The sequence below is a fragment of the Hyaena hyaena genome, unplaced genomic scaffold, assembly GCF_003009895.1.
Source record: "Hyaena hyaena isolate Hyena2069 unplaced genomic scaffold, ASM300989v1 scaffold_154, whole genome shotgun sequence".
Classification (NCBI taxonomy): Eukaryota; Metazoa; Chordata; class Mammalia; order Carnivora; family Hyaenidae; genus Hyaena; species Hyaena hyaena.
The window spans coordinates 316,415-342,952 of NW_024080786.1; the positions used below are offsets into that span (position 1 = coordinate 316,415).

At 35.1% G+C, this 26,538-nt stretch overlaps 1 protein-coding gene across 6 annotated transcripts in view; it reads left to right on the forward strand.

Annotated features, from left to right (window-relative positions):
• Positions 1 to 26,538, forward strand: part of DYNC1I2 (dynein cytoplasmic 1 intermediate chain 2) — a 59,211-nt gene that overhangs the window by 25,653 nt on the left and 7,020 nt on the right. For all 6 annotated transcript variants that reach the window (XM_039239199.1, XM_039239198.1, XM_039239201.1 and 3 more), the window contains 8 exons: positions 11,307 to 11,402; positions 11,616 to 11,778; positions 11,902 to 12,001; positions 12,483 to 12,608; positions 13,492 to 13,638; positions 14,032 to 14,145; positions 14,446 to 14,579; positions 15,425 to 15,569. In XM_039239199.1, coding sequence (XP_039095130.1) covers positions 11,307 to 11,402; positions 11,616 to 11,778; positions 11,902 to 12,001; positions 12,483 to 12,608; positions 13,492 to 13,638; positions 14,032 to 14,145; positions 14,446 to 14,579; positions 15,425 to 15,569 — 1,025 coding nt within the window. The remainder of the gene's footprint in view (positions 1 to 11,306; positions 11,403 to 11,615; positions 11,779 to 11,901; positions 12,002 to 12,482; positions 12,609 to 13,491; positions 13,639 to 14,031; positions 14,146 to 14,445; positions 14,580 to 15,424; positions 15,570 to 26,538) is intronic.

Sequence of the window (26,538 nt, forward strand, 5' to 3'; positions counted from 1 at the left end):
TTTGTCAGCATTCAAGAGTCTCTCATGGTTTGCCTCTCTCCCTTTCCCCCACCATTTCCGCCCTTCTTCTCCCCCTTGTTCCTCCGTCAAGTTCCTCCTAATCCTCCTATACGTGCAAACATATGGTATTTGTCCTTCTCTGCCTGACTTATTTCGCTCAGCATAACACCCTCAAGGTCCATCCATGTTGCTATTCTGATATGCTATCATTGTTATCTGTATTAATGAACATACGTAGACCTAATTCTTAAACTTTTACGATCTAAGGGCTCAATTATACTGATTTTATAAGCAACCTTTAATCTGTGTGTAATGGAGAGAAGTACACACAGACTTTATATTGAATGTGGAGTCCTTTCATTCCTAAACTAGAAGGAGTTACCTTTTTTACTTTGGAGACTAATCTCATCAGATAGTTAATGATTCAAGCATAAAGTTAATATGCTAGTTCTTAATGTTTTCCAGTGATGCTAATACATTTATGTCACAAATAAAAGAGTTATACATAAGATCTATAATTCAGATCCACAGTTTCTTATCTGAAACCTTTGAAGGCATGTATGTATTCAAATTCAGAATTTGTCAGATTTTGGAAAAGTTACTAGTAAAGTAGATGTACCATAAGTAAATACTCCAGCAGCATCTTAGGCATTAATATTTTGGCAGTAGAAGATACGAATATTCAAACTAAGTAAGATAAATAATGATTATAAATAGCTTTACCTCTGGTCAGGGTTTACCACCAAATGAGTTATGAATTTTAGAGTTGTTATTTTGGATTGTGGTCTCATAATAAATTTTCCATTTAGCAGTCTGTGTATAAGGAATATTTTTTCTCTTGGGCCAGGAAAATTCCTCTTTAATGATGGAATATCAAATATTAAAACTTTGTTTATCAGGGGCGCCTGGGTGGCTTAGTCGGTTAAGCGTCCGACTTTCACTTGGGTCATGATCTCGCGGTTCGTGGGTTCAAGCCCCGCGTCGGGCTCTGTGCTGACTGCCAGCTCGGAGCCTGGAGCCTGTTTCAGAGTCTGTCACTCCCTCTCTCTGACCCTCCCCTGCTCACGCTGTCTCTCTCTCTCTCTCCTAGAAATAAAAAAAATAAAAAAATTAAAAAAAAATTAAAAAAAAAACTTTATCAGATTTTTAAAATTTCAGTTATATTACCATATTTCTTCATTAAGGAGAAACAAAAGTAATATTTACTTCAGAAAGCCTAGAAAATACAAGTAAACAAAATACCCTTGAAGCCTCTGGCTACTACGAAAGAAAGTCTTTAAATTTTCAAGTATATATATAACACAAAAGAAATTAGGATTATACCTTATGTAAGTCTTTAATAGATTATCACATGCACTTTTTAACAGCTCTCCTTTCCCTCCTCACTAAGGATGGAATTGAAATAAATACCATAAACTTTTCTATTCACTTTCATCTTGTTCCCCACAAAACACTATTATACTTTGAAATTTTTGAGGAAATCAAGGTAACATTTTTATACAGGTTTTTTTTTTTTAATCATGCGAATGTTCATTTCTTTGGATATGTTTTTTTCAGTCCTATTGTTCCCTTGGTTGGTGAGATAGCTTTCCCAGGTGGAAATCCTCATCTTACTAGAAAAAAAAGCCACTGATGGTAAAATTGAGACATAAGCAACTTAAAAGAGAAAAGGAAAGAAAAAGTGTTGAACTGTCATTTTGGAGAATACTAATACTTCAGGATTCCATAATTTCTGGAAAATAATATTTTATTAAGTAGTATATTAATTCAAGTATTTTAATGTCTCTCTGAAGCTATATTATTAGATTTGTTAACTCAAAGTGAGCAAAATAGCCCAAATGAAGGAACAGTGACTCATTTAAAAAGTACATTAGGCTGTCTTTCTTCATCTAATAATTTGGAGTTTTATATTTAGTTATTCTATCATACTTATGAAACACATTTTGGAGTGTTTGAAATATAAAGCATTCTGAAGCTATTTTGGGTAATGCCATCATAATCGACTTATATTCAGTTTAAGTAAAGAATTCCTTATTTTAAAATATTTTTTTTCTAATTATTATAGTAGTACATCATAGAGAATTTAGAAAATACAGAGAATGAAACTAGGATACTATCTTTCATCATATACAAAAATTCAAAATGGATTGAAGATTTCAATGTAAGATGTGAAATCACAAAACTCTTGGAAGAAAACATAGGCAATAAGTTCTTTGACATTAGTCTTAGCCATATGTTTTTGGACCAGTTTCCTCAGGCAGGGGCACCAAAAACTAAAATAAGCAAATGGGATTACATTAAACTAAAAAGCTTTTGTGAAACCATCAAACAAACCAAAAAGGTGACCTATCAAATGGGAGAAGAAATTGACAAATCATACATTTGAAAAGGGGTTAATATTCCAAAATATATCAAGAACTTAGGTAATATAAAAAAAAAAAAACAATTAAAAAATGGGCAGAGGACTTGAATAGACCTCTTTCCAAAGAAGACGTACAGGTGGCCAATAGACCCATGAAAGATGTTTAACGTCACTAGTCATCAGGGAAGTGCAAATCAAAACTACAGAGAGACATCACCTCACACCTGTCAGATTGGGTAGAATCAAAAAGACAAAAAATAGCAGATGTTGGTGAGCATGTGGAGAAAAGGGAACCTTTGTACACTGTTGGTGGGAGTGTAAGTTGGTGTGGCCACTCTAGGAGAGGTCCCTCAAAAAATTAAAAATGGAGTCACCATATGACCCAGCAGTTCCACTCTGGGTGCTTATCAGAAGAAAATGTTAACACCAATTTGAAGATCTATATGTACCCTTATGTTCATTGCAGCATTGTTTAAAATAGTCCAAAATATGGAAGCAGCCTAAGTGTCCATCTATGGATGAATGAATGGCTAAAACAGATGTGTGTATATATACAATGGAATATTACTTAGTCGTAAAAAGAATGAAATCTTGTGACATCGTGGATGGATCTAGAAGGTATTATGCTAAGTGAAATAAGTCAGACAAAGACAGTTACTGTATGTTTTCGCCTGTATGTGGAGTTTAAAATCCAACAAAAACCCCAAACAGAACCCAAACAAGCTCATAGATACAGGAAGCAAGCTGTTGGTTACCAGTTGGGACAGATGTTGGGGGTAGATGAAATCATTTAAGGGGATCAAGAGGTACAAACTACCATTATAAACTAAAAAAGTCATGGAGATATAATATATACCATAGGGAATATACTCAATCTTATAACTTCGTATAGTGACAGATGGTAACTAGACTTATTGTTGGGGTCATTTTGTAGTGTATAAAAATATCAACGCACTATGATGTATACCTGAAACTAATAGGATATTTGGACAATTACACCTCAGTTAAAAAAATATATATATATGGGCCCCTGGGTGGCTCAGTCGGTTGAGCATCTGACTTCAGCTCAGGTCATGATCTCACGATTCATGAGTTCAAGCTCCATGTCGGCTCTGTGCTGACATTTCAGAGCCTGGAGCCTGCTTCTGATTCTGTGTCTCCCTCTCTTTATGCCCTTACTCTGCTCATGTTCTGTCTCATTCTGTCTCAAAAATGAATAAATGTTAAAAGTTTTTTTAAATTCTATGTATAAAGGATATAAAGAGGAACTGTCATGATTCTATTGTATAATAGCTACTGTTAATATTTTGTTTCCAGTTTTCTGTGATCTATTTTTTAAAAAATTCTGTGTATGTATATACACACACACAAGCATATATACGCATGTGGTTTTATATTCTGTTTGAAATTTGTATTTTAATTGCTTATTTTTGAGATGTGTGTAATTTTCTATTTATTTTTTTATTTTTCATGGGGCTTGAACCCATGAACCATGAGATCATGACCTGAGTTGAGGTGGGATGCTTAACTGACTGAGCCACCCAGGCACCTCTGTGTATAAATTTTTAACTGTGAACATGTAACTTACTGCCTTTGAACTAATTTGAATGTATGGCTGTATAAGACTGGCATTTTTACAAAACTCTTTTTCCTATTTTTATTTTGCAAGTAATTAAAAACTTGAAAGATCATGATTTGTTAGATAAGCTGATGATCCAGAAGCACAAAATAAACTGTATTCTTTTCAGTTTTAAATTATTTGGAGCAAGGCTTTTAGCATCATCAAACTTTGCCAGATTTTCCATGAGCACAAGGACTGTTTCTTCTTTGTTGCTGTGATACCTGGTCTGAATAGTGACTGGCATGTAGTAAGAACATAATATTTGGTGAAGGAATTTATTGTTTATATTTACTCAGAATAATTTTCCTTACTTGGGTTATTTATTTTCATACATTTACTCTGGAAGTAACACTGGGAAATGGGTTATTTTTCAAGTGTTAATGTTACAGTATACTTATTGATGAAATTGGGCAAAAAAGTATTAGTCTCAGTTCTTAGTTTTACTATGACTATATCATATTTTAATCTTTATTTGCTCTTAGATCTATAAATGAAACTATAAGGATCTATACATTCTATAAAGATCTATAAGATCTATAGATTCTCCTTATAGCCTTTGTGAATTCCATTGTGACAAACTACGTAGATACTAATGTGGTGTTATTTTGTGTTTCTGTCTATCCCTCGGAATATTTTGAACAAAATTGGACATGTTAGCATCTTTGAAATATATTATTTTAGCTACTTATTTGTAATGGATCTTCAAAGTTTATGTTTAAATTAATAGCGGAAAATTTTACCAGCAAAGAGTGCTTACGTGTCAGGTATAGTGTGAAGCACTTCACATTATCTCTAATCCTTTCACCAAGTATTGGTTCTTTTTACACATGAAGAGGGTAAAACTGAAGGAGAGAGTTTATCAAGGGTCACGTAGCTAGTAGCTAAGATTCTAAACCAAGTCTGATTCTAAGATGTGTTTTCTCTCACATGCTGCCACTGAAGCAACATTTGCTGCTTTTCATGATAGTAACCTATGACAAAAATTCAATTTATCATATAATACAGTATAGACATGGATACAGGTGTATGACTAAAACAAAAGTTTTATTCAATAACACTTCCCCTTGTTATATTTCATTTTTTTAATGAAAAATGACTGTAATGTGCTAAATTTACATCTGCATCCAGATTATATTTTATAGTAATTGTCTAAGAGTAATGAATAAACAGCTTTGATCTTTCATAATACTAAGTGTAATTTTTCTTATCTTATTGAAGGTGAAGTGACAAGATAAGTGAACTCAGCCTAGTTTCTGTTGATTATATCTGCATCAGCAGCACTACCTTTAAAATGTTCCTATGCAGACTAGACTTAGATACTAATTTTATTAAGGTTCTATTTGCAACCTAACGCATGTTTGCTATTCTACACTCTTATGGGGTATGTGCTATATATGAAGGCACTAAGTCATGTCATCTTTTCTTTCTTTTTTTTTTTTTTTTTAAAGTTTCAAGTTGAGTTATGTAAGTGAAGGAGAATGAGAAACTTATCCCAATACCATAGGGCCATCCTTACTCTTTGGAGCTATTGATAAAAATGAAATCATTTCTTTTCTATATTATTATAATTATTTTCATGTCTAGGGCTCTTACATTAAGTTTCTTTTCCCAATTTCTGAAAGTTTTAGAAAGAAGGAAAGAAAAAAACCCTGAAATTAAGGTTTTATAATGAAAACACTTTGTGCTTAATTGTACTGGTACTCATCCATTGCTTTAATGCAGTGGTTCTCAAACTTAGCCTGGTTGGTTTCCATTTACGAATTATGTAACAAATTCCAAAACTCACCATGAGACAGAATCGCTGAAATTACAATTTGAGTGTAGCAGACAGTAAATTAAACTTGGGTAGGCAGTGTAATCAGTGCAGAAGTAATAGGAGTTACTAAATTGAAGATAAAAATTGGTCTTAGGCTTCACTCTTATCTTCCTACCATATTTTTTTTAATGGCTGAATCTTCTTTTAAAAAGCAGTGGGGTTTTTTGGTTTGTTTTTTTTTTTTTGCTTTGTTTTTCTTTTCCCCCATTCTAGCCATCTTCTTGGTTGCAAGTTTACTCTGTAAGTTGGTAGTATGGTTTCTGAACTGAGGTGCTTTGCTGTCTTAAAGCACCTACTGGGAATGAAATTGACTAGGAACATGTGACCTCAGTCAATTTCTCTCTCTGCAGGTAAAAAGCTTCTCATGGTGCCCACAGATATACTCCTGGAAAAGTTAACTTTCTTCCCTTCCCTTTTAAAAGTCTTTAACTCTTTTGAAAGTAGAATTATTTTTTCTCATCTACCTTTTCGAGATGAATTTTTTTGTTGCTATTTTTAGACTGATTTTCAGAGGAAGAAATTCTGTTACCTATTCTAATCAGCTTATTTACACTGGAGGAAACTGAGGCCTGAGGAAGTTAATTGATGAGCCTGTGGTCACAGTGTGGGTGAATACTAGGGCTACAACCAGAACCTGATTTTTGATTTCCACTGAAGTATAATTATTATAATATTCCAATTTCTTATCTGTGTGGAGTTTTACAATTACTTTTGGTATTGGTTTAGTAACCAGACAGTTTTCCTCAGGAACATGTCAGTATTTATAATGTATAGAAAAGTATTATATGTAAGTAGCTCTACGTTTTTTTTGGCATGATCTCAACATCTGTCTGTAATCCATGCTTACCAGGTAGACTAAATTTGTGTGCCTTCTGGTTGATACTATCCTTGTCCAAAATGGATTTTTTAAAAAATATTCTGGAATAAATAAGATACTTAATAAATTAATTATAACCCTCAGAGAATATGTGAGAATGTAAATATAATTGAAAATTAAAGCCTTTGTTCTAAATCTTAAAGACTTTTAATCAGCATATCTAAAATTATGGCCTGAGAAAAATGTCATATTTATGACATCACAGATCTCAGGATCTGTGTAAATGATGCCAATACTGCCTAGATAAAATCTGAATTTTGTAAAAGAAAGACCATGTCAAGAGACAAATTGTGTTAAATGATATAATTGAAGTTTTATTCCTTTCTTATTTTTCCCCCAAGTTAACATTAGATCTGTGTTCAGAATATTTCGTGATTAAAAAGTCTGCTATATATCTTCCCTTGTTGAAGATCTAAATTATTAAGGAAATCCAAGTGACCTTGCATATCACTCTATATTATTTTAAAAAAATAAAAGGAATGGATTTCATTGATCCATTCATGAAGCTTTGTCCCAACATAATTTTCTCTTAATATTGATTTTAAAGAGTAAAGTATAAGTAGATGAGATTAAGGACAAATGGGTTGAAATAAAGTGGGTCAAAATGATTTTGATCTAGAAAATTTTAAAGGAAAACTATATCTGATTTATATTTTAAAACTAATGATTAAAGCATTTTCCTCTAATAATCTCATGAAAGATTTTGTGAAGTTATTCATAAGTTGAGCTTTTGAAAATTATATTTTTGTATGCAACAGATTTTCTGATTTTTAGAACTTGGTGGCAACGTACTTTGTATTATGAATAGTCATCCTACTTTGTAAATTAGGAATACTCCATAGGGCATTAAATTATCTTCAAATAGGGTACACCAATGTAATGAAACTACATAATAAATTTATAGACAGTAAATATATTTCCTAAATAACATTAATGCACTAATGATGGAATTTGTTTTTTACTTCATAATGAGAATTAATCGTGATAAGTGATAGATTAAAAAGTATCACTGTTTAGTGAGGATTTTCTAGAATGTTACACATTACCTGTTAAATGTGTTATAATATTTTAAAATAATTCAAAGTGTACTTTGTGGCTTATTCTTAGCTTAGATGTATCTTAAATGTAATGTGACATATAGATGAGAAAACTTGCTCTGTAGACTCCTTCCCTCAGCTTAACAAAAGCCACCCATTTTACAGATGATTTAACTTTGATTAACCTACTCCATTGTAACAGATTATTCTGACAACTGGAATTTCATTCTTTGGTGTTATTTCTAGGTGCAGCTTAATTTACAGAACAGCTTTTCTTTCCATCTCACCAAAATACATCACAATTTTGATGTTAACTCAAAGTAAAAATTCAATGGTTCATTAAACCTAGTCTTAGCATTCATTGACAAGAGATTTGTCATTTTAAAAGTAACTGCTACTTTTATGCATTCTTTACTGCTCAGTTTATAACCCTAGATTCCCTGTCAGAGAAAGCATGGAGTTAACCACTTAGCATATTGCAATGAATATTCATCAATATATTGATGTGACATGGCAGTCCCATTTTTCAGTCTTCTTGCTCTGTTATATTCTTTTTCTGTTTTAAATATAGTATATCATGTAATAAGGACTAGTTTAGAAAATTTTCATAATTGTGATACTATATTTTTGATTGTGTTAATAGTCCTTTAATAGCTATTGTATTAGTTTTTAATAAGAGAAGTGTATTTGTTTAGAGGAACATTCTCTAATCTGATGTTACTGATGGACATTTTCGTCATATATTTGGTGTATATAGAGAATTGCTTAAGACCAGCTTTATAATAAATTTTTTTGTAGTCTTTAAGAAGAACAGATCATTTGTTTTATGTTCCTTGAAATCTTACTTAGCTTAGTCTTTTGACCTATCATAGTTTTTAAATCAGTTTTTAATCCATGTAGTAAGAGAGCTATGTACATTCACTTTAAAACAAAATCCTAAAAACATGTATCTAAATGTTTGATAAGCCATTATTCAACTACAACTAAACTATATGGGCAAATAGGCATAGCAAATGCCATATAATAGGCAGATATAGATCACTGTCTTACATACTTCATCTACATTTTAAATTTTAAAAGGAAAAGAGTGTCTATAAACAAGATCTTTTCTGTTAAATATGTAGATTATGAGGTCACTTAGCACTAGAGTACTGACCATATGCATTATGACAGGAATTTGACACCTGTCATTGGAAATGGCACTTAGAAGCCGTATAATGCAACAAAGTTGAGGGAGGAAAATACAATGTGGTTAGGAGGCTGTAATTTATAATTCACAGTGCTAAAGAATGACCTGTCCAGGGTGTCTCAGAATCCCTCTCTTTGATTTTAGGATTTACATACAATAAACCCTGCTAGTAAACAAAATTGATTAGGATAGCAGAAAATGGAAAAAAAAATGTGTGTGTGTGTGTGTGTGTGTGTGTATATATTCTCAGACTTTTTAATTAGAGTAAATATATCATTCTAAAAGTCAGCTTCTGAGTTAAATGTAATTAAACTATTTTATTACATTACACCTGCAGGTGATTTTATGGTAGAATTTCATCCTAATGTTTGAGCAGTACAGTATAGAATTGTTACCAGTTATACTGTTTTCAGATTAATAATCTGTTGTATATGAGAATTCATCTAAAAAGAAGTACTGTCTTTCTGTTTCTCTGTGTGATTATTTTGCCCAAAAAAAGCTTTCATTTTTTTAAGTAGCACAAAAGCTGTAATTGGCATGCTTTGTAAGGAAGTGTCAATGTGCAAGAGAGTGGCGATCACTAAGAATTCTTTTACGTGTTCTTTCCCCTTTGCACCACCGCCTCCTCAGCAGGGTCACTGAGATCACTAGCTTTTCTTGAAATGGCCATTTTCACTGGCAGGTGCATTATACCCTGTATTTTCAGATTGTTTTTCCATTCTGAATGTTTGGCAGGTTGATTGCTCTGGCTGCATTGACGGAGAAAGGGCTGACAAATGCGGTTGGGCTGGCTGAAAAGACAGTGATTACTGTTTTCCTTTGTGGCTGATTGAGGCCCTTGAAAGGAAAAATTTTAACCTTCACCATTTGGTTCAAAAGTATGAGCATATATTGAAATCATTCGTGCCATTTATCCTAGTTCTGTAAACTTGTCAGAACGTAAAAATCGCTCAATTTCAAGTAATGTAGGATTGGCATACGTCATTATCATTTTGATTAAGTTGGAGGTTGTATCATTGTGTGCATTATACAGTGTCATTTAAAGCTTTCTCTCCTACAGGTACAGTTATATTTTTATTGCTTATACTATAGACTTAGAAAGATTTTCATAGCTCTCCAAACCTAACACTGTGTGTGTGGTTTGGCAGCTGGTGTGGCCTACAAGCTGCATTTTGTTTGCAGGGTAAAGGCTTATCTGTAGGCCTCCTGGAGTGTGGGTAATTGCACAGGCTCACCATTGGGGAGAGACAGGATTGGAAGCAACCAAGCGGAAGAATGTTGTGCCATCCCTTTGCCACCTTGAAGCAGAAAGACACAATCCCAGCAGTGCCATCTGGTTGTTGCTATCTAGTCAGCTGGCCTGGCTGCTGAGACCATGACTTGGCAGCTGGTTCCCATCCTTGACCATTCTTTTGTGTACGTAGCATGTATGTGTGCTTTAAATAATTTTGAACATAGGTCGGGGAAATGACTATAACTAACAAGTCCTCTTATTGAATAGGCTCTCATTACTTCAGATGCACTGTGCTGTAGACGCCTGCTGCCATTCCCTTATAGACAAATGACACATCTGTTTAGGCAATGAAAATAAGTGTTTTCTTCATAAAAATCTATCTCCGTATGTAGTGAAAAAGAATGTATACAGAGTTGTATGTTCTAAAACGTTTTAAAATGATTTTAAGGTATTTCTTGGTTTGGAGAGGAGATTTAGTAATAAAAAAAAGTCTTCTTATAAACATATATATTATCTCAATATATATTTTTGTTCAGGTTAATAAAACATTATTTTAAGTGCTTATTGCCACATCATGCAACAGTACATAATGAGACTTGCATTTAAAATGACAGAATAGAAAATGTGGTCTCATAGCTATTATCTTTAAAATCTGCCTCTCAAATAGCAACCTGAGAGTTAATGTAAGCCGTCTTTATGCCATATGAAGACCCATTAGACACTGATGGTTTCAGATCACAAGTAAGCAGCCAGCTCTGTAGGCTATTTTAGACATTTGATTTTCTTCATTCTGCAGCATTAATGTGTCAGCATGCTACATAAAACTATGCAGGAGTTACATGTTATTCTGTCTGGAATGATAAATGCTTGCAAGCTTTTAGAGTTTTCCATGAGGAATTTATTCTAGTTGCATATATATCCTATTTCGGTTTATGTAGCTACAAAATTTGGAATGACTACTGGAGGTACCACATAGGTATGTATAAACACCAAAAAGTTCCACTTCTTTCTTTAAAATTGTGGTGATGAAGTTTGTTTTTATTTTTACTCATTCTGTCATATCAGTGGTTTATGTTTAGCTTTTATCTGAAGTTAGTTGGATACCTTCTGAACTATTGCTCAAAAGTTATTTTCATAGAAATAATTTTTGTTACTCTTCTGTGTTTTTAGATGAAGAGGAAGAAGATGATGTAGTGACTCCTAAACCACCCATTGAACCTGAAGAAGAGAAAACGTTAAAGAAAGATGAAGAGAATGATAGTAAAGGTATCTTAAAGAATTTAACTTTAAAAAATTTTGTTGATTCCAATAAGATTTTTTAATTAACTATGTGTTAAGGCAGAATAAAATGCTCTAAATTGAAGAGGTGAGCCTAGTTGGGAAAAAAAATGTGTGGCATTCACTGATCCAAACTGTGATAGTGAGTTGACGTGATTTGACGGATATAAATCAGACTTCAGGAAAACATTTGTTTTCCAGCTCCCCCTCACGAGCTGACTGAAGAAGAAAAGCAACAAATCTTACACTCGGAGGAGTTCTTAAGTTTCTTTGACCATTCTACAAGAATTGTAGAAAGAGCTCTTTCTGAGCAGATTAACATCTTCTTTGACTACAGTGGAAGAGATTTAGAGGACAAAGAAGGGTAATATTTAATTGCTAAAATTATGGCTTCAGCAGTGTTACTCTAAGATTACTTAAATTACTTTAAGATGAAGAGTGAGAAGTTATAATACCATCTTTTTTTGGGTTTCATCTTTTTCTGTAGAGAGATTCAAGCAGGTGCTAAACTGTCATTAAATCGACAATTTTTTGATGAACGTTGGTCAAAACATCGTGTTGTTAGTTGTTTGGATTGGTCATCTCAGGTAAATGTAACAAAATTATAAGTCATTTCTGAATTAAAATTAACAGATACTTTTAATTATGGAAATGTAATCAAATCAATATATGTCATTTAAAGTGATAATGGACAGTTGTTCTAATGTTACCATATTCATTTTATTTTATATACTTTGGAAGAAAGGATTGGAAACATTTATATTTAAAACTCAAGATTGAATTTATGCCACAATTCAAATTTACTGATTTCAGTTGCTCACTGAATCCTTTGGATAAAATTGCAATATGTTCTAATAAAATGTCTTAGTGTTAAAACATTTTAAATGACTAATTACAGTAACTTAAAGTTGTACTAACATCCCAGTGAGCATAACTCTAGAGATACCTTTCTTGCGGAAATGTTAGGTATTTGTATTTTCAAAACAATTGATAAAAACAGTTGAATGAGTAACAATGTGAAACAATTCTTACGCATAACATTTTTTTCCACTTGATTCTTGTGAGCAGTATCCAGAGCTACTCGTGGCCTCCTATAATAACAATGAGGATGCTCCTCACGAGCCCGATGGTGTGGCCCTTGTATGGAATATGAAATACAAAAAAACTACCCCCGAATATGTGTTTCACTGCCAGGTAAGATGGTCTCTTAACAGTCTTTCCTAAGTTTAAGAATTCATTAATGAATTTAGACAAGTGCCTTTTTTCTTTTCTTGTCAACGTGATGATTTCATTGGATTGGCATTTACTAAACTACCCCATATTTGCAAACAGATGTTAACAGAAAACTGAAGACTTCTCAGTTCAACATGATATGCCTTTTGTAGCTTTTCTGACATCTCTTATGTTTAATCACACCTAAAGTCCTTTGCAGTTGTGATTTTCTGTTATTGTGATTGATTGTATAAAAGGAATCTTTTATAAAATGTCTTTTCTACAGGGAGTTTCTCAGGAACTTATTTGCTGAATATACAATTAGATGGTTGGCCCACTGAATTACTTATACATGGCCTGAGGAATTGGAACTAGATAGTTTTAACTAGAAACATATGTTTGAAGTAGGAAACAGATGCAGATTTTAAAGTGGGTTTAGTGGAAGGTTAGAATTTGCAAGCCTTTTCTGGTTGCAGAAGTTATAATCTTTTAATAATCATAATTCTGAAAAAAAAATGCTTAACTGGATCAAAATTAGCTTACACTCTGTTGTCAGATTGCTGTTAGAGGCTAATGTAGAGCCAGTTGTCGTTTGATTTAACACTGTAATCACATGAAATAACTTTTTTGCTTGTTTTATACATTGTTTGAACACATTTATGTAAACGATCATTACTTTTGATTTTTAAGCAAAAACTATTTTAAATGTGTATTTTTATATTCTGAAGTGAAATGAAAATTTTAAATTTCTTTTTATAGCCTCTAATATGTTACAATACAAGGGAAGATCTTTTGGATATAGAATTATTTTTATAACAAGCTTCTTCCATTGAACCTTAAGTATAAAAATCTTACTTATTTACAGTCAGCTGTGATGTCTGCTACGTTTGCAAAATTTCATCCAAATCTGGTTGTTGGTGGTACATATTCAGGCCAAATTGTGCTGTGGGATAACCGTAGCAATAAAAGAACTCCAGTGCAGAGAACTCCACTGTCAGCTGCTGCACACACAGTAAGTAAAGAGCTCATTTCCCCTAGACTTCTGTGCTATTTCATCATTAAATACTTAGTAGTGTCCATCAGAGTAGTCTCGGAATGTGTTTCCTTTGATGTATGAGTTCCTTATCAGTTATCCACCAAGAATGAAGGCAAGGTTTTGGGGTTTTTTTTGGTTTTGGTTTTGGGTTTTTTTTTTGTATTTTTGGAAATCTATTAGAAACTCTTCTATCTTCTGAGACAACCCTTTGTTATTAACAGAATAGCATCAAACTTCACGTTAAAAATACCATCAAGTTAGGAGACTATTTTGATGTGAAACAGAATATCTGTGATTATAGTATAAAAACAATTTCATTTCTTTGGTAAAATAATCCCACAAAACTTCTTTTAACATCTCTTTCTTTAGCATCCTGTATATTGTGTAAATGTTGTTGGAACACAAAATGCTCACAATCTAATTAGCATATCTACTGATGGAAAAATTTGTTCATGGAGTCTGGACATGCTTTCCCATCCACAGGTAGGTGAAACTTGGAAAACTGAAATTTTGAAACAAATGTTATTTTTTAAGTCTGTATTAATCCCAGCTTATGTTTGTCATAAATGTTTTATAATAGTATTAACAACAGTTTATAAACCTAAACATGTATTAAATATAGTTGTATATATACTTTATTTTCAAACCTGCATCATTTAGTCAAAGTACATTTCTATAAGTGTTATAATAAAAGAATAGCTTTTAAACCAATTAAAACTAAAAATTTTTCTTAGAAAATTAAAGGTTGCAAGTTTATCATTTCCTCAATTTCTTTTTACATAGGATAGCATGGAATTGGTTCATAAACAGTCAAAGGCAGTGGCTGTGACATCTATGTCCTTCCCTGTTGGAGATGTCAACAACTTTGTTGTTGGGAGTGAAGAAGGTTCTGTGTACACAGCATGCCGCCATGGCAGGTAAATCTAAACTGGAATTTGTAATTATTTAAATTTCTCCCTTTAATAATCTCATTAAACTGCCCCCTGTTGAAGTAGAAATTTGTCATAGAGTCACTCTTTATTTTTGACAAATTGTATTTGAGTTCAGGTGTATGAAATTAAAACTTAAATACTTTTTAAAATAAAAGGTTATTTGGGATTATGATGTGTTCTGAATCTGAAGGACTGTGATGTGGTTTTGTATGTGTGCATGTACTCACAGAAGTTAGAGGTAGGAAGTGGCCTTCAGCAGTTGGAAATACAATATGCACATGCCACATACTGACCCTTAAAATTGTAAATAAAATTTTCAGCCATTTTCCCATTTTGATTTATTTGTACTTTGAGCTTTAGTTCATCTTCCTGATAATTGTAATGTCATGTACACATTTTAAATTGACTAGCATTTCTACTGCTGTGCAATTTGTTTTGAAAATTGTCTAGTTCCTTCCTTTAAAAAAAAATGGTGTCTAGGTTTCATCTGAAATAAAGATGATCTTTACTTCAAAGCTTTTGATATAAAAGTAAAATAACCCAGATTTTCTTTCTTACTTGTAGCATCCCTTTGTCTCCATTCCGCCACCTTAGATAGTGAACTTAGATATTCTGTTGTCAACATATGGTTCAAAATGTATCTACTGCTTTAGTAGTGTTATCAAATTGGAATAGAGTTACACTCAACATAAGTTATTCTGATGTGTTATGAGCAAAATTAGGTTTTTTGAAATTGTGTCAAAGTCAGACAAGGTAATCCTTAATAATATGTACTTATAAGTGGTCTACTTACAAGAGATTTCCCTAATATTTTCACTTTTATGAAATAGCAAAGCTGGCATCAGTGAGATGTTTGAGGGACATCAAGGACCAATCACTGGTATCCATTGTCATGCAGCTGTTGGAGCAGTGGACTTCTCACATCTTTTTGTCACTTCATCATTTGACTGGACAGTAAAACTTTGGACAACTAAGGTATCTAAAAGTTAAGGTATCAAGGCTCATTTGCTCAGGTTTCTGACACAAGGTGGTGCTCTAATTCTACATGGGAAAGACGAAAAGCTTTCTAATAAATGATTCACTGATAGCTGAAACCTGATAAGTTATACTGAACATGAGTGAGCTGCTAAATGTTCTAGTTTTCATAAGTGTACTGGCAAATATGTTAAGCCATGCATAACCAAAGACCAGTTTTCCCACTTTAGGCTTTTTTAGCACAGGAATGTTTACCCTGAACTGAGTTGGGGAAAAAGCACCTGAGTATCTCTCATAGCACCTTATCTAGCTGTGTATCGCCCGGCACAAAAGCCATGCATTTACTGAGGCTTCAGCAGCTCACAGAGCTGAATGAAAAATGCAGAAATCACAGCTAACTGACGTACAATAAATCCTATAAAATAAGGCTATACATAACTTCAGTCATTAAAGAAGTTTGTGTGAAGGCATGGATGAATATATATTTTTGTTTTCCACAATAAACAATTTAAGTAGTTTGTTTTGGTTTTATTAAGATTCAGTTTTTTAAATAACCCAATATGTTATAAAGTGCTTCCTCATCCTCTAGCAGTTCCAGATAAATGTGACCTCACCCTGCTTCAGTGAAAGTCTCAAGGCAGATCCAAGTAGGGGATGTTACTTCCTGTGATAGGCCTTCTAGTTTCATTTGACCTCATTTTAAAAAAAAATTTTTTTTCTATTATATAATGTTTACTTTTGAGAGAGAGAGAGAGTGGTTGGGAGAGGGACAGAGAGAGAGGGAGACACGGAATCCAAAGTCGGCTCCAGGCTCTGAGCTGTGAGCACAGAGCTTGACATGGGGCTTGAACCCACAAACCATGAAATCATGATCTGAGCTGAAGTTGGACACTCAGCCTACTGAGCCACCCAGGTGCCCTCTATTTGCCCCCATGTTAAAACTAAGAAGTCTTGACTTTGCTGTCTTGCTTTTCTGTAGTATTACATTGTAGCTGGCAAAGCTGCACAATCAGAATATCAGATTCTCTTTAGATGAAGTTAAATTTTAATCGGTATTTTTTCATGTTTCTCTTTGCCTTATTCTAAATGTTGACACTTTGAATAGCTTATCATGAGACAGTTTAGAGATCTTACCTTGTTCAGCTTCTTTGAGGAAACCTCTGGTCTTAAGAGATGTTGCTTACTGTTACAGTGAACTCACATTTATGTATCAAATGCTGGCCTCAGAAATCTGGGATAGAGTCACTGTTTACTCTTGTTCTTTCATGATGCTTTCTTTCAGTATAAAATAGGAAGTAATTTAGAAAACTTTGCCTCTAAAGCTTGCCTTTTAAATTTGATCATTTTCTTGTTTGGCATTAACAAGCATAAAAGTAGCACTTAAGGCTAATGAAAGAAATTTATAGAAAAGTGTCTAATACAGTGTCTAGCATGTAATAGGCAGCTACCAGTGTTTAGTTCCTCTTACCCTTCATGGGGAGCAGAAAGAGCCTGAATGCATGTAGTCAATCATTTGTTTTCTTTTTTGGGGTTGTTCTTAAAATTTTTTTAATGAGATTTTTCAGTAGAAAAAAGTTCTTACAACCATAAGCAAAGACATGCATAGTTTAGCTAGTAAAACCAAAGCAAGATGCAGATTGGAGACATGAAGCCAACTATTTTTGTATAGGCTGCAGACAGCCTTATAAGAAGCTAGATTTCTTATGTGCTTTCACCTAAGTAGTCCTTTGTATAGACACAGGAGACATCACATCATTGATAGGTTTTTGGCCAGCTTCCCTTTACAGGAATTAAAAAGAGTCTTTTATAAATTTGTAGTTTTAAATACTTTACAGGGCTTCAGTTGCAAGTTTTTTAGCTTTAAACTTAACCAGCAGGACTGGGGGGCGCCTGGGTGGCCCAGTCAGTTAAGTGTCCAACTCTCGATTTTGGTTGGTGAGTTCAAGCCCCACATCAGGCTCTGTGCTGGCAGCACGGAGCCTGCTTGGAATTCTCTCTCTCTCTCCCTCTTCCCCTTTCACGCTGTCTCTGTTTCTCTGAAAATAAATAAATAAACTTTAAAATTATTTTTAAACTTAACAGCAGGACTAGAAAATGAAGAGTTCCTCTTCGTTGCCTAAACAAAAACAGAACTTATGTCTGTGATAGCAGACTGATTGATGCTTGCTTTTGTAGTGCTACACAGCTGGTTGATTGGTGGTTGGTATTTTTTGTTCTTGTATTTTGCTGTATTTCAACATAGAACTGCCTTCTGAATAGGAATGACAGGCAGGCATATCTGTTTCTTAGCTAATTGAGCTAGGCATTGCTTCCTTCTGTGAGCTTCATTTATTCATTCATCTGTGATACATATGTCTCCCCCTGCCCCCCCCCACATATACACATATACATATCTCTCCAGTGCTAGTGGCCAAAGGACAAGCCAACATAACACGGTGTTTTTATACATGTTCAGGGGCCCTCTAAAACTTTATCAGAAACATTATCTTTTATTCTAACTTTTCTGCACACAACTATTTCTAGTCTATGAAGAATAGAACAGCAACAATCTGAGTAAAAATTTTATTTGGTCCTATCATGGCTTCCACTGTTCTTGTTTTGATCTTGGGTTTATACTTGATGATTAATTGTGTTGGCATTTATTGTCTGCCCTGTCAAAAAACCTGATAGAGCCTCTGTGCTCTCCAACACACTGGTTACGAAATATAGACAAGTTTTCTAAGTAATCTCTTTAAAAACATTGTTCCGGTTGCATTTAAGCTTTTTAAACCAGTATCTTTATATTCATGAATTTAACAAACTTTAAATGTTTTTCTTCTCTGCTTCTACTTTTTTATAAAAGATTTTCTGGCTCTGGGAATTGAGTCCCTATAAACTGGAAGGAATGAATTATTAGATACTGCTGTATCTTTGTGTCCTTTAAGATCTGGTTCTGCCCAAATAGTAAACAAGATTTCTCCATTTTCTCCCTTTTTTGCAAGTCCTCTAAAAAACCCCAGAAATCTCAATTTGACACTACCTCAAATTTAAAGTAAGCTACTTCTGGGGCATCTGGGTGGCTTAGTCTGTTAAGCCTCCAGCTCTGGTTTCAGTTCAGATCATTATCTCATGGTTCATGGGTTTAAGCCCTGTGTTGGGCTCCATGCTGTCAGCACGAAGCCTGCTTGGGATTCTCTCTCCCTCTTTGTCTTTCCTTCCCCTGCATGCATGCATACACTCTCTCTCAAAATAAATAAACTTTTTTAAAAAAGTTAAAAATAAACAAACTACTTCTGTAGTCAGCTTCTAATTTTTGCCTGGTCAGGAATTCACAACGCAGCAGTAGTTCTGGGTCATCAAATTGTTTTCATGACTTTTTTTTTAATTCAGTCATTTTTAGTAAAGAAGATAAACAGAGGTAGATGATTTTCCACATTTTGGTGAGGTTTACACTAAACAAGACATTGCTTCTAACATATTTGGAAGACACTATTACCTTTTCAAAATGCCAAGTTTGAAAATTTACTACAGAAGTACTTTGGCAGCCCTGAAAAATTGTAGGAGGAATCTGTGAGGAATGAAACTTCTTGAAGGTAACCCAGGGATTCCATAAGAGCTCAATTTAGGGCTGGACCTGGTAAATTAGCTTAATGTTCTACCACATTTACCATTCTTATTACATAATCACTCTTAAAATGTAAAAATTACTTATTTGAGGGCCAGAATGTTTTCACGTATGCACAGTATATTCTAGCCTCAGAACAAATGCCTGTCAGAACTATATTTACCAGTCAAGGTTAAAATTATTAATGGTAATTTCTTAGAGTAGGTAGTTTTCAGACTTCTGTAGTCCATCTACACTTTAAATTTTCACAATCTCTTATGTCTTAAATCCTCTTTTATATTTTAACACCTTAATAATTTAACTCTCAAAGAATACTAGCTTTAAAATAGGGTTAAAGAGGGGCACCTGGGTGGCTTAGTCGGTTAAGCGTCTGACTTTCGCTTGGGTCATGATCTCGCGGTTCATGGGTTCGGGCCCCGCGTCGGGCTCTGTGCTGGCTGCCAGCTCAGAGCCTGGAGCCTGTTTCGGAGTCTGTGTCTCCCTCTCTCTCTGACCCTCCCCTGCTCACGCTGTCTTTCTCTCTCTCTCCTAGAAATAAATAAAAAATATTAAAAAAATAAATAAATAAAATAAAATAGGGTTAAAGAGATTTTCCTAATGCTTAGAATAGCAGCTGTGCACTGTTAGGCAAATTCAAATGAAAAAGTGCTTTGGGGGTGCCTGGGTGGCTCAGTTGGTTGAAGGTCTGACTGGTTCAGGTCATGATCTCACGATTTGTGAGTTCAAGCCCCGCGTCAGGCTCTGTTCTGACAGCTCAGAGCCTGGAACCTCCTTTGGATTCTGTGTCTCCCTCTCTCTCTGCCCCTCCTCACTCACACTCTGTCTCAAAAATAAACAAACATTAAAAAAAAATTTTTTTTTAATGCTTTGATTTTAGATTGTTTCTTGGGGAAGGCTGTCCGACCATTAGGACCGGGCCTCCATTTTAGCATTTACTATAGTAACTTTCTGCTAGCCAGTGTCCAGCCTATCCTTTGCATATTCAGAAACTTAGTCTTGTCAGTCTACTAGAGTTGATTAGTGATAGAGTGCTGACTGGAACTAACAAGCTCCTAAGACACTGATATGGAGAGGGTCAATTTATTAATTTAACAATGAGAAACAGTTGCCAGAAAGCCCAGAGATACTCATGCTGGCCTGACCAGCTCATTGTTTCCCTGTAGACCACCCACGTGGGAAGCCAAATTATAATCAGAAGATTTCTTAGCAACGAATTGGAACAAAAGAAGTTTTCTAATTTGAATGTTTAATGGCATCAGGCAAAGAATGTGTGATTCATTCATTTTCACATAGAAATAGCCTTGCCATGGATGGTAATTCTTAGAATCCACTGGCTGAGACTCTCTCCTGGACAGTTGAGTACTGTCTTCATTTTTCTTTTAAGATTCTACTTCTTTGTATTTCCATTGATTTTAATAGACCTTCCTTCTCAAAATGTTTGTATTTTCAGCGACGCTATATATAGGAAGAAGAGATTCTGTGTATTTCTCTTCTGATCCAAGTGAGGGCATATTTACTATCCAGTTCTCTGGAGAGCACTTAACTGTTATCTCTTATGTTCATAGATTTACTATGGGGACACTTTTGGTTATTAATCTAGAACTCTCCAATTACCTTAAAAAATATATAAAATTACTGCATTAGTTTCCTAGGGCTGCTAAAACAAATTGCCACAAACTGGGTGGCTTAAAACAACAAGAATGTATTTTTTCACACTTCTGGAGGCTAGAAGTCCAAAATCAAGATGTTGGCAAGGTTGGTGACTTTTGGAGGCTCTGAGGGAGAATCTGTTCCTGTATTCCCTGCCTCTTTCCTAGCTTCTGGGGTTGCCAGCAATCCTGGTGCTTCTTGACTTGTGGCTGCATCACACCGGTCTCTGCCTCTGTGATTACATGGCATTCTCTCTGTTCATATCGGTATCTGTCCACATTTTTCTCTTTTAAGACAATGGTTATGCTAGATTTGGGGCCTACTGTAATGTGGGATAGCCTCAGCTCAACCTGATTACATCTGCAAAGGACCTGTTTCCAAATATTACACTTATGAGTTCCAGACGGACATGAATTTGTAGGGGTAGGAGGAGAGAAACTCTATTCAACCCAATACATAATTGTAAAGAACTCAGAAAAAAAAATATGGCTTCTCACTTGACCATACAATGTTTATTCACACCACTGTACTATAATGAGCTACTTTTGCTTATTCAGATGCTACCTATCATTCAAAGAAGCTTGTTTTGATTCATTTCTTTTGGCAGATATATTTGCACACCTTTTATGTGTAAGAATTTTAGAGCTTTAGTGATCCTTTAGACATTATTTAGTTAGGTGGGTCACAGTTTGGGTCACATTAGAATAACCTGGGCAGTCTTTAAAACTTTTAATGCTAACCTTGGGATGCCTGGGTAGCTCAGTCAGTTGAGCATCTGACTCTTGATTTCAGCTCAGGTCATGATCCCAGAGTCATGGAATTGAGTCCCATATTTGGTTCTGCACTGAGGACAGAGCCTGCGTAAAATTCTCTTTCTCTACCACGCTTGCTTTCTCTGTTTCTCTAAAAAAACAAAAAACAAAAAAAAAAACTTTTAGTGCTCACATGGCCAGCTTGACTAATTAAATCAAAATATCTAAGAGGGAGGAGCACATGGGTGGCTTAGGGGGTTAAGTGTCCGACTATGGCTCAGGTCGTGATCTCACAATTTGTGAGTTCAAGCTCTGTATCAGGCTCTGTGCGGACAGCTTAGAGCCTGGAACCTGCTTTGGATTCTGTATCTCCCTCTCTCTTTCTCTGCCCCTCCCCGACTTGTGCTCTATCTCTCTCTCTCTCAAACATAATAAACATTAAAAAATTTAATTAAACATATGGGGGAAATCTGAACAGCAGCATATTTTTAAAAATTCTCCAATGTATAGTCCAGGGTCAGAACCACTAATATAAAACCTTTGTCTTGTAAATAAGGAATTAGGGGGCTAGAATGATGAAATGACTTTTCTAAAGCCTTAAGACTAGTTATTGGTAGGGGCGCCTGGGTGGCTTAGTCGGTTAAGCGTCCGACTTTTGCTTGGGTCATGATCTCGCGGTTCGTGGGTTCGAGCCCCGCGTCGGGCTCTGTGCTGACTGCCGGCTCAGAGCCTGGAGCCTGTTTCAGTCTGTGACTCCCTCTCTCTCTGACCCTCCTCTGCTCACGCTGTCTCTCTCTCTCTCTCCTAGAAATAAATAAAACATTAAAAAATTTAAAAAAAAAAAAAAAAAGACTAGTTATTGGTAGCCCTGAGATAGTGGTCTGGGTCTTGTACCTCTCTTCAAATCCTCCCTGCTGCTTCTCTGCCATTTAGGCAGAAGTTGCCCTCAAGTTAAGAAAAAATGTTACCATAAAAATGTAGTTTAATTGACCCATTTAAGATTTTAATTGACAGTTATATAAAATTAATATATTACAAGACAGTATTTGGTGTTAAATACATGCTTTTTGAAAGGAAAAATTGTTAGTCCTTGGATGACTGTGTTTTTAAAATTAAACTAGAAACAGTTATAAAAGGTCTATAATCACATTTAAAAATTAAATGTTGCCATTTAATGTATTTTTATTTTTTTTATTTATTTTTTATTTTTTATTTATTTATTTTTTAAATGTCTTATTTATTTCTAGGAGAGAGAGAGAGACCGCATGAGCAGGGGGAGGGTCAGAGAGAGAGGGAGTCACAGACTCTGAAACAGGCTCCAGGCTCTGAGCCGGCAGTCAGCACAGAGCCTGACGCGGGGCTCGAACCCACGAACCGCGAGATCATGACCTAAGCGAAAGTTGGACGCTTAACCGACTAAGCCACCCAGGCGCCCCGAGTATTTTTATTTTTAATATAATCTTTTACCCAGTTGTACTGCTTCCTGCTTTTTTCTCTGGCTGCAGAATAGTGCACTGAGTAGATGAAACACTTCATCTAAATCATTGCCTGAGATATACCAGTCTTCTTTTTCATTATAAATATGAATAAATTTTAATCTAATTTGCATACAACTTTTTTCATATTTTATAAAAATGGAATCATAATATTTACTTAATTTGTTTCTGGCCGCTTTTTCTTAACATTATGTTTGTGAGATTAATTCATATTGTTGTTTGTTCTCTTGGTTGCATTCTATTCCATTGTGTAGGTACCATAGTTTATCCATTCTACTGCTGATGGTATTTGGGATGATTCCAGTCTGGGGCTGCTATGAATAGTGCTGCTATGAGCATAGTTGTAGATGTCTTTTGATGGACATAAGCACCCATTTCTGTTGAGCATATATGTAGGAGCGAAATACTTGGCCATAGGATATGCCTACATTCTGCTTCAGTAGGTACTGCCAAGCAATTTTCCAAAATAGTTTTACCAGTTTATAATCTACTAGTAGCACATGAAAGTTCCCCTAGTTCTGCATCCTTGTCAACACTTGGTATCTTCTGCCTTTTTCCATTTTAATCATTCTGATGGGTGTAGTTGCATTGCATTGTGGTTTTAGTTTGCATTACCTTGAGACTAATGAGGTTAAGCACATTTCATGTGATTTGTGACCATTTAGTGAAGTGTCTGTTCAAGTCTTTTGCCCATTGTTCTATTGATAACCCCTTCTTTAGAAAATTTTGTAGACCAATGTGTATTCCTACAGAGCTGACCATGTGAACATGTTTTGAACAACTTCTGTTTTAAGTCTTTAATGGGACCACAAAATTGCTTGAAAATGGGATGTCCTTGGGGAAGTATACTATCACCTCAGCAGTAATATACCTTAGCATGGTGGTTCTTAATCATGATATGCATCAGAATCACTAGTGCAGCAACACCAGAAACGCTGATGGAAGTGTATTGGGGGGGGGGGGGGGGAGGGGGGGGGGGGGGGGGGGGGGGGGGCAGGGTGCTGCATCTGGATTTTTGAAGAGCTCTGCAGAAGATTGTGATGCCCAGCCTATGTTGGAAACCACTACCTCAGACTGAGACTTCATTTAGCATTGTTGCCAAAGAAATCTATAGAAGAATAGTGATCTTAAGAGGAAAAAAAAAAAAAACTTCTTAATTCCTTTCTATAGCTTACTTTTAAGTTTTGTGAAAAACTTCTTAATTACAAACAAACATTTTTAGATATTAAGATAATCATGCTGTTGACATTTACTATGATATCTGAAATTTTTTAACTATCATGGAAAATTCCAAATAGATACAAAAGTAGAGAGAAGAGTATAATGAAGCCATGGTACCCATTACCTGGCTTCCACAGTTATCAACATATGACCAGTCTTGTTTGATTGATTCCCATGAACACTCCTTCCCTACCCCTGGATTTTAAAGCCCCCCGGATTTTAAAGCAAGCCCAGACAGGGGTGCCTGGGTGGCTCAGTTGGTTAACCGTCCGACTTCAGTTCGGGTCATGATCTCGTGGCTCATGAGTTCGAGCCCGGCATCGGTCTCTGTGCTGACAGCTCCGAGCCTGGAGCTTGCTTCAGATTCTGTGTCTCCCTCTCTCTCTGCCCCTCCCCTGCTCATGCTCTGTCTCTCTGTCTCTCAAAAGTAAATGTTAAAAAAATTAAAAATAAATAAAGCAAGTCCAGACATATTGTTTGGCCAATATCTCATTGTGTCCAAGGTCACAACAACTCCTATGCTTTTTCCTAAGAGTTATAGTTTTACCTCTTTATTTAGAACTGTGATACATTTTGAGTTACTTTCTTTAAGTTTTAATTTCAATTCTAGTTAGTTGACATGCAGTGTTATATTAGTTAACATACAGTGTTATACTAGTTTCAAGTGTATGATACAGTGATTCAGCAGTTCAATACATCACCTGCTGCTCATCCCAAGTGTGCTCCTTAATGCCTATCATCTGTTTAACCCATTCTCCTCCGCCCGTACACTTCTTCTCTGGTGATCATCAGTTTGTCTTCTTTAGTTAAGAGTCTGTTTTCAGTTTCTCTCTCTCTCTCTCTCTCTCTCTCTCTCCCTTCTTCCCTTTGTTTCTTACATTCCACATATGAGTGAAATCATACGGTTTTTGTTTTTCTCTAACTGATTTCACTTAGTATTATACTCTCTAGCTCCATCCAAGTCATTGCAAATGGCAAGATTTCATTCCTTTTTATGACTGAATAATATTCTCGTGTGTGTGTACACACACCTTCTTCTTTATCCATTCATCAGTCAATGGACACTTGGGTGCTTCCATATCTCGGCTATTATGAATAATGCTGCTATAAACGTAGGGGTGCATGGATCCCTTTGAATTAGTGATTTTGTATTCTCTGGATAAATAACCAGTACTGTGATTGCTGGATCATAGGGGTACCTCTACTTTTAACTTGTTGAGGAATCTTCATATCATTTTCCTGCCAACTGTACTAGTTTGCTTTCCTGCCAACACTGCAAGAGGGTTCCTTTTTCTCCATATCTTTGCCAATACGAGTTGTTTCTTATGTTGTTGATTTTAGCCATTCTGACAGGTGTGAGGTGATAATCTCACTGTAGTTTTTGATTTGCATTTCCCTGATGATAAGTCATGATGAACATCTTTTCATGTTGTGTCAGCCATTTGGACATCTTCGGAGACATGTCTCTTCATGTCTTCTGCCCATTTTTAAATTGGATTATTGGTTTTTGGATGTTGAGCTTTATCAGTTCTTTATGTATTTTCGATACAAACCCTTTGTTGGATATGTCATTTGCAAATATCTTCTCCCATTCCGTAGGTTGCCTTTTAGTTTTGGTGATTGTTTCCTTTGCTGTACAGAAGCTTTCTATTTTGAGGTATTTTTGCTTTTGTTCCCCTTGCCTCAAGGGACCAGTCTAGAAAAAAGTTGCTATAGCTGAGAAGTCAGAGAAGTTACTGCCATACTCTTTTAGGATTTTTATGTATGTGTATTTTTATGTATAGTGTAAGAAAGTGGTCCAGTTTCATTCTTTTGCCTGTAGCTGACCAATTTTCCCAGCACCATTTGTTTAAGAGACCTTTTCTCATTGGGTGTTCTTTCCTGCTTTCTTGAAGATTAATTGACCATAAAATTGTGGGTTTATTTCTGGGTTATTTTTTTTTTCTCTTCTGTTCCCTTAATCTTGTGTCTGTTGTTGTACAGTACCATATTGTTTTGATGACTGCAGCTTTGTAATATAACTTGAAGTCTGGAATTGTGATTACCCCCAGCTTTTCTTTTCTTTTTCAAAATATCTTTAGCTATTTGGTGTCTTTTTGTGGTTCCATATAAATTTTAAAATTGTTCTAGTTCTGTGAAAAATTCTATTGGTATTTTGATAGGGATTACATTGAATGTATAGGCTGCTTTGGGTAGTAGAAGCATTTTAACAATATTCTTCCAATCCATGAGCATGGAATGTCTTT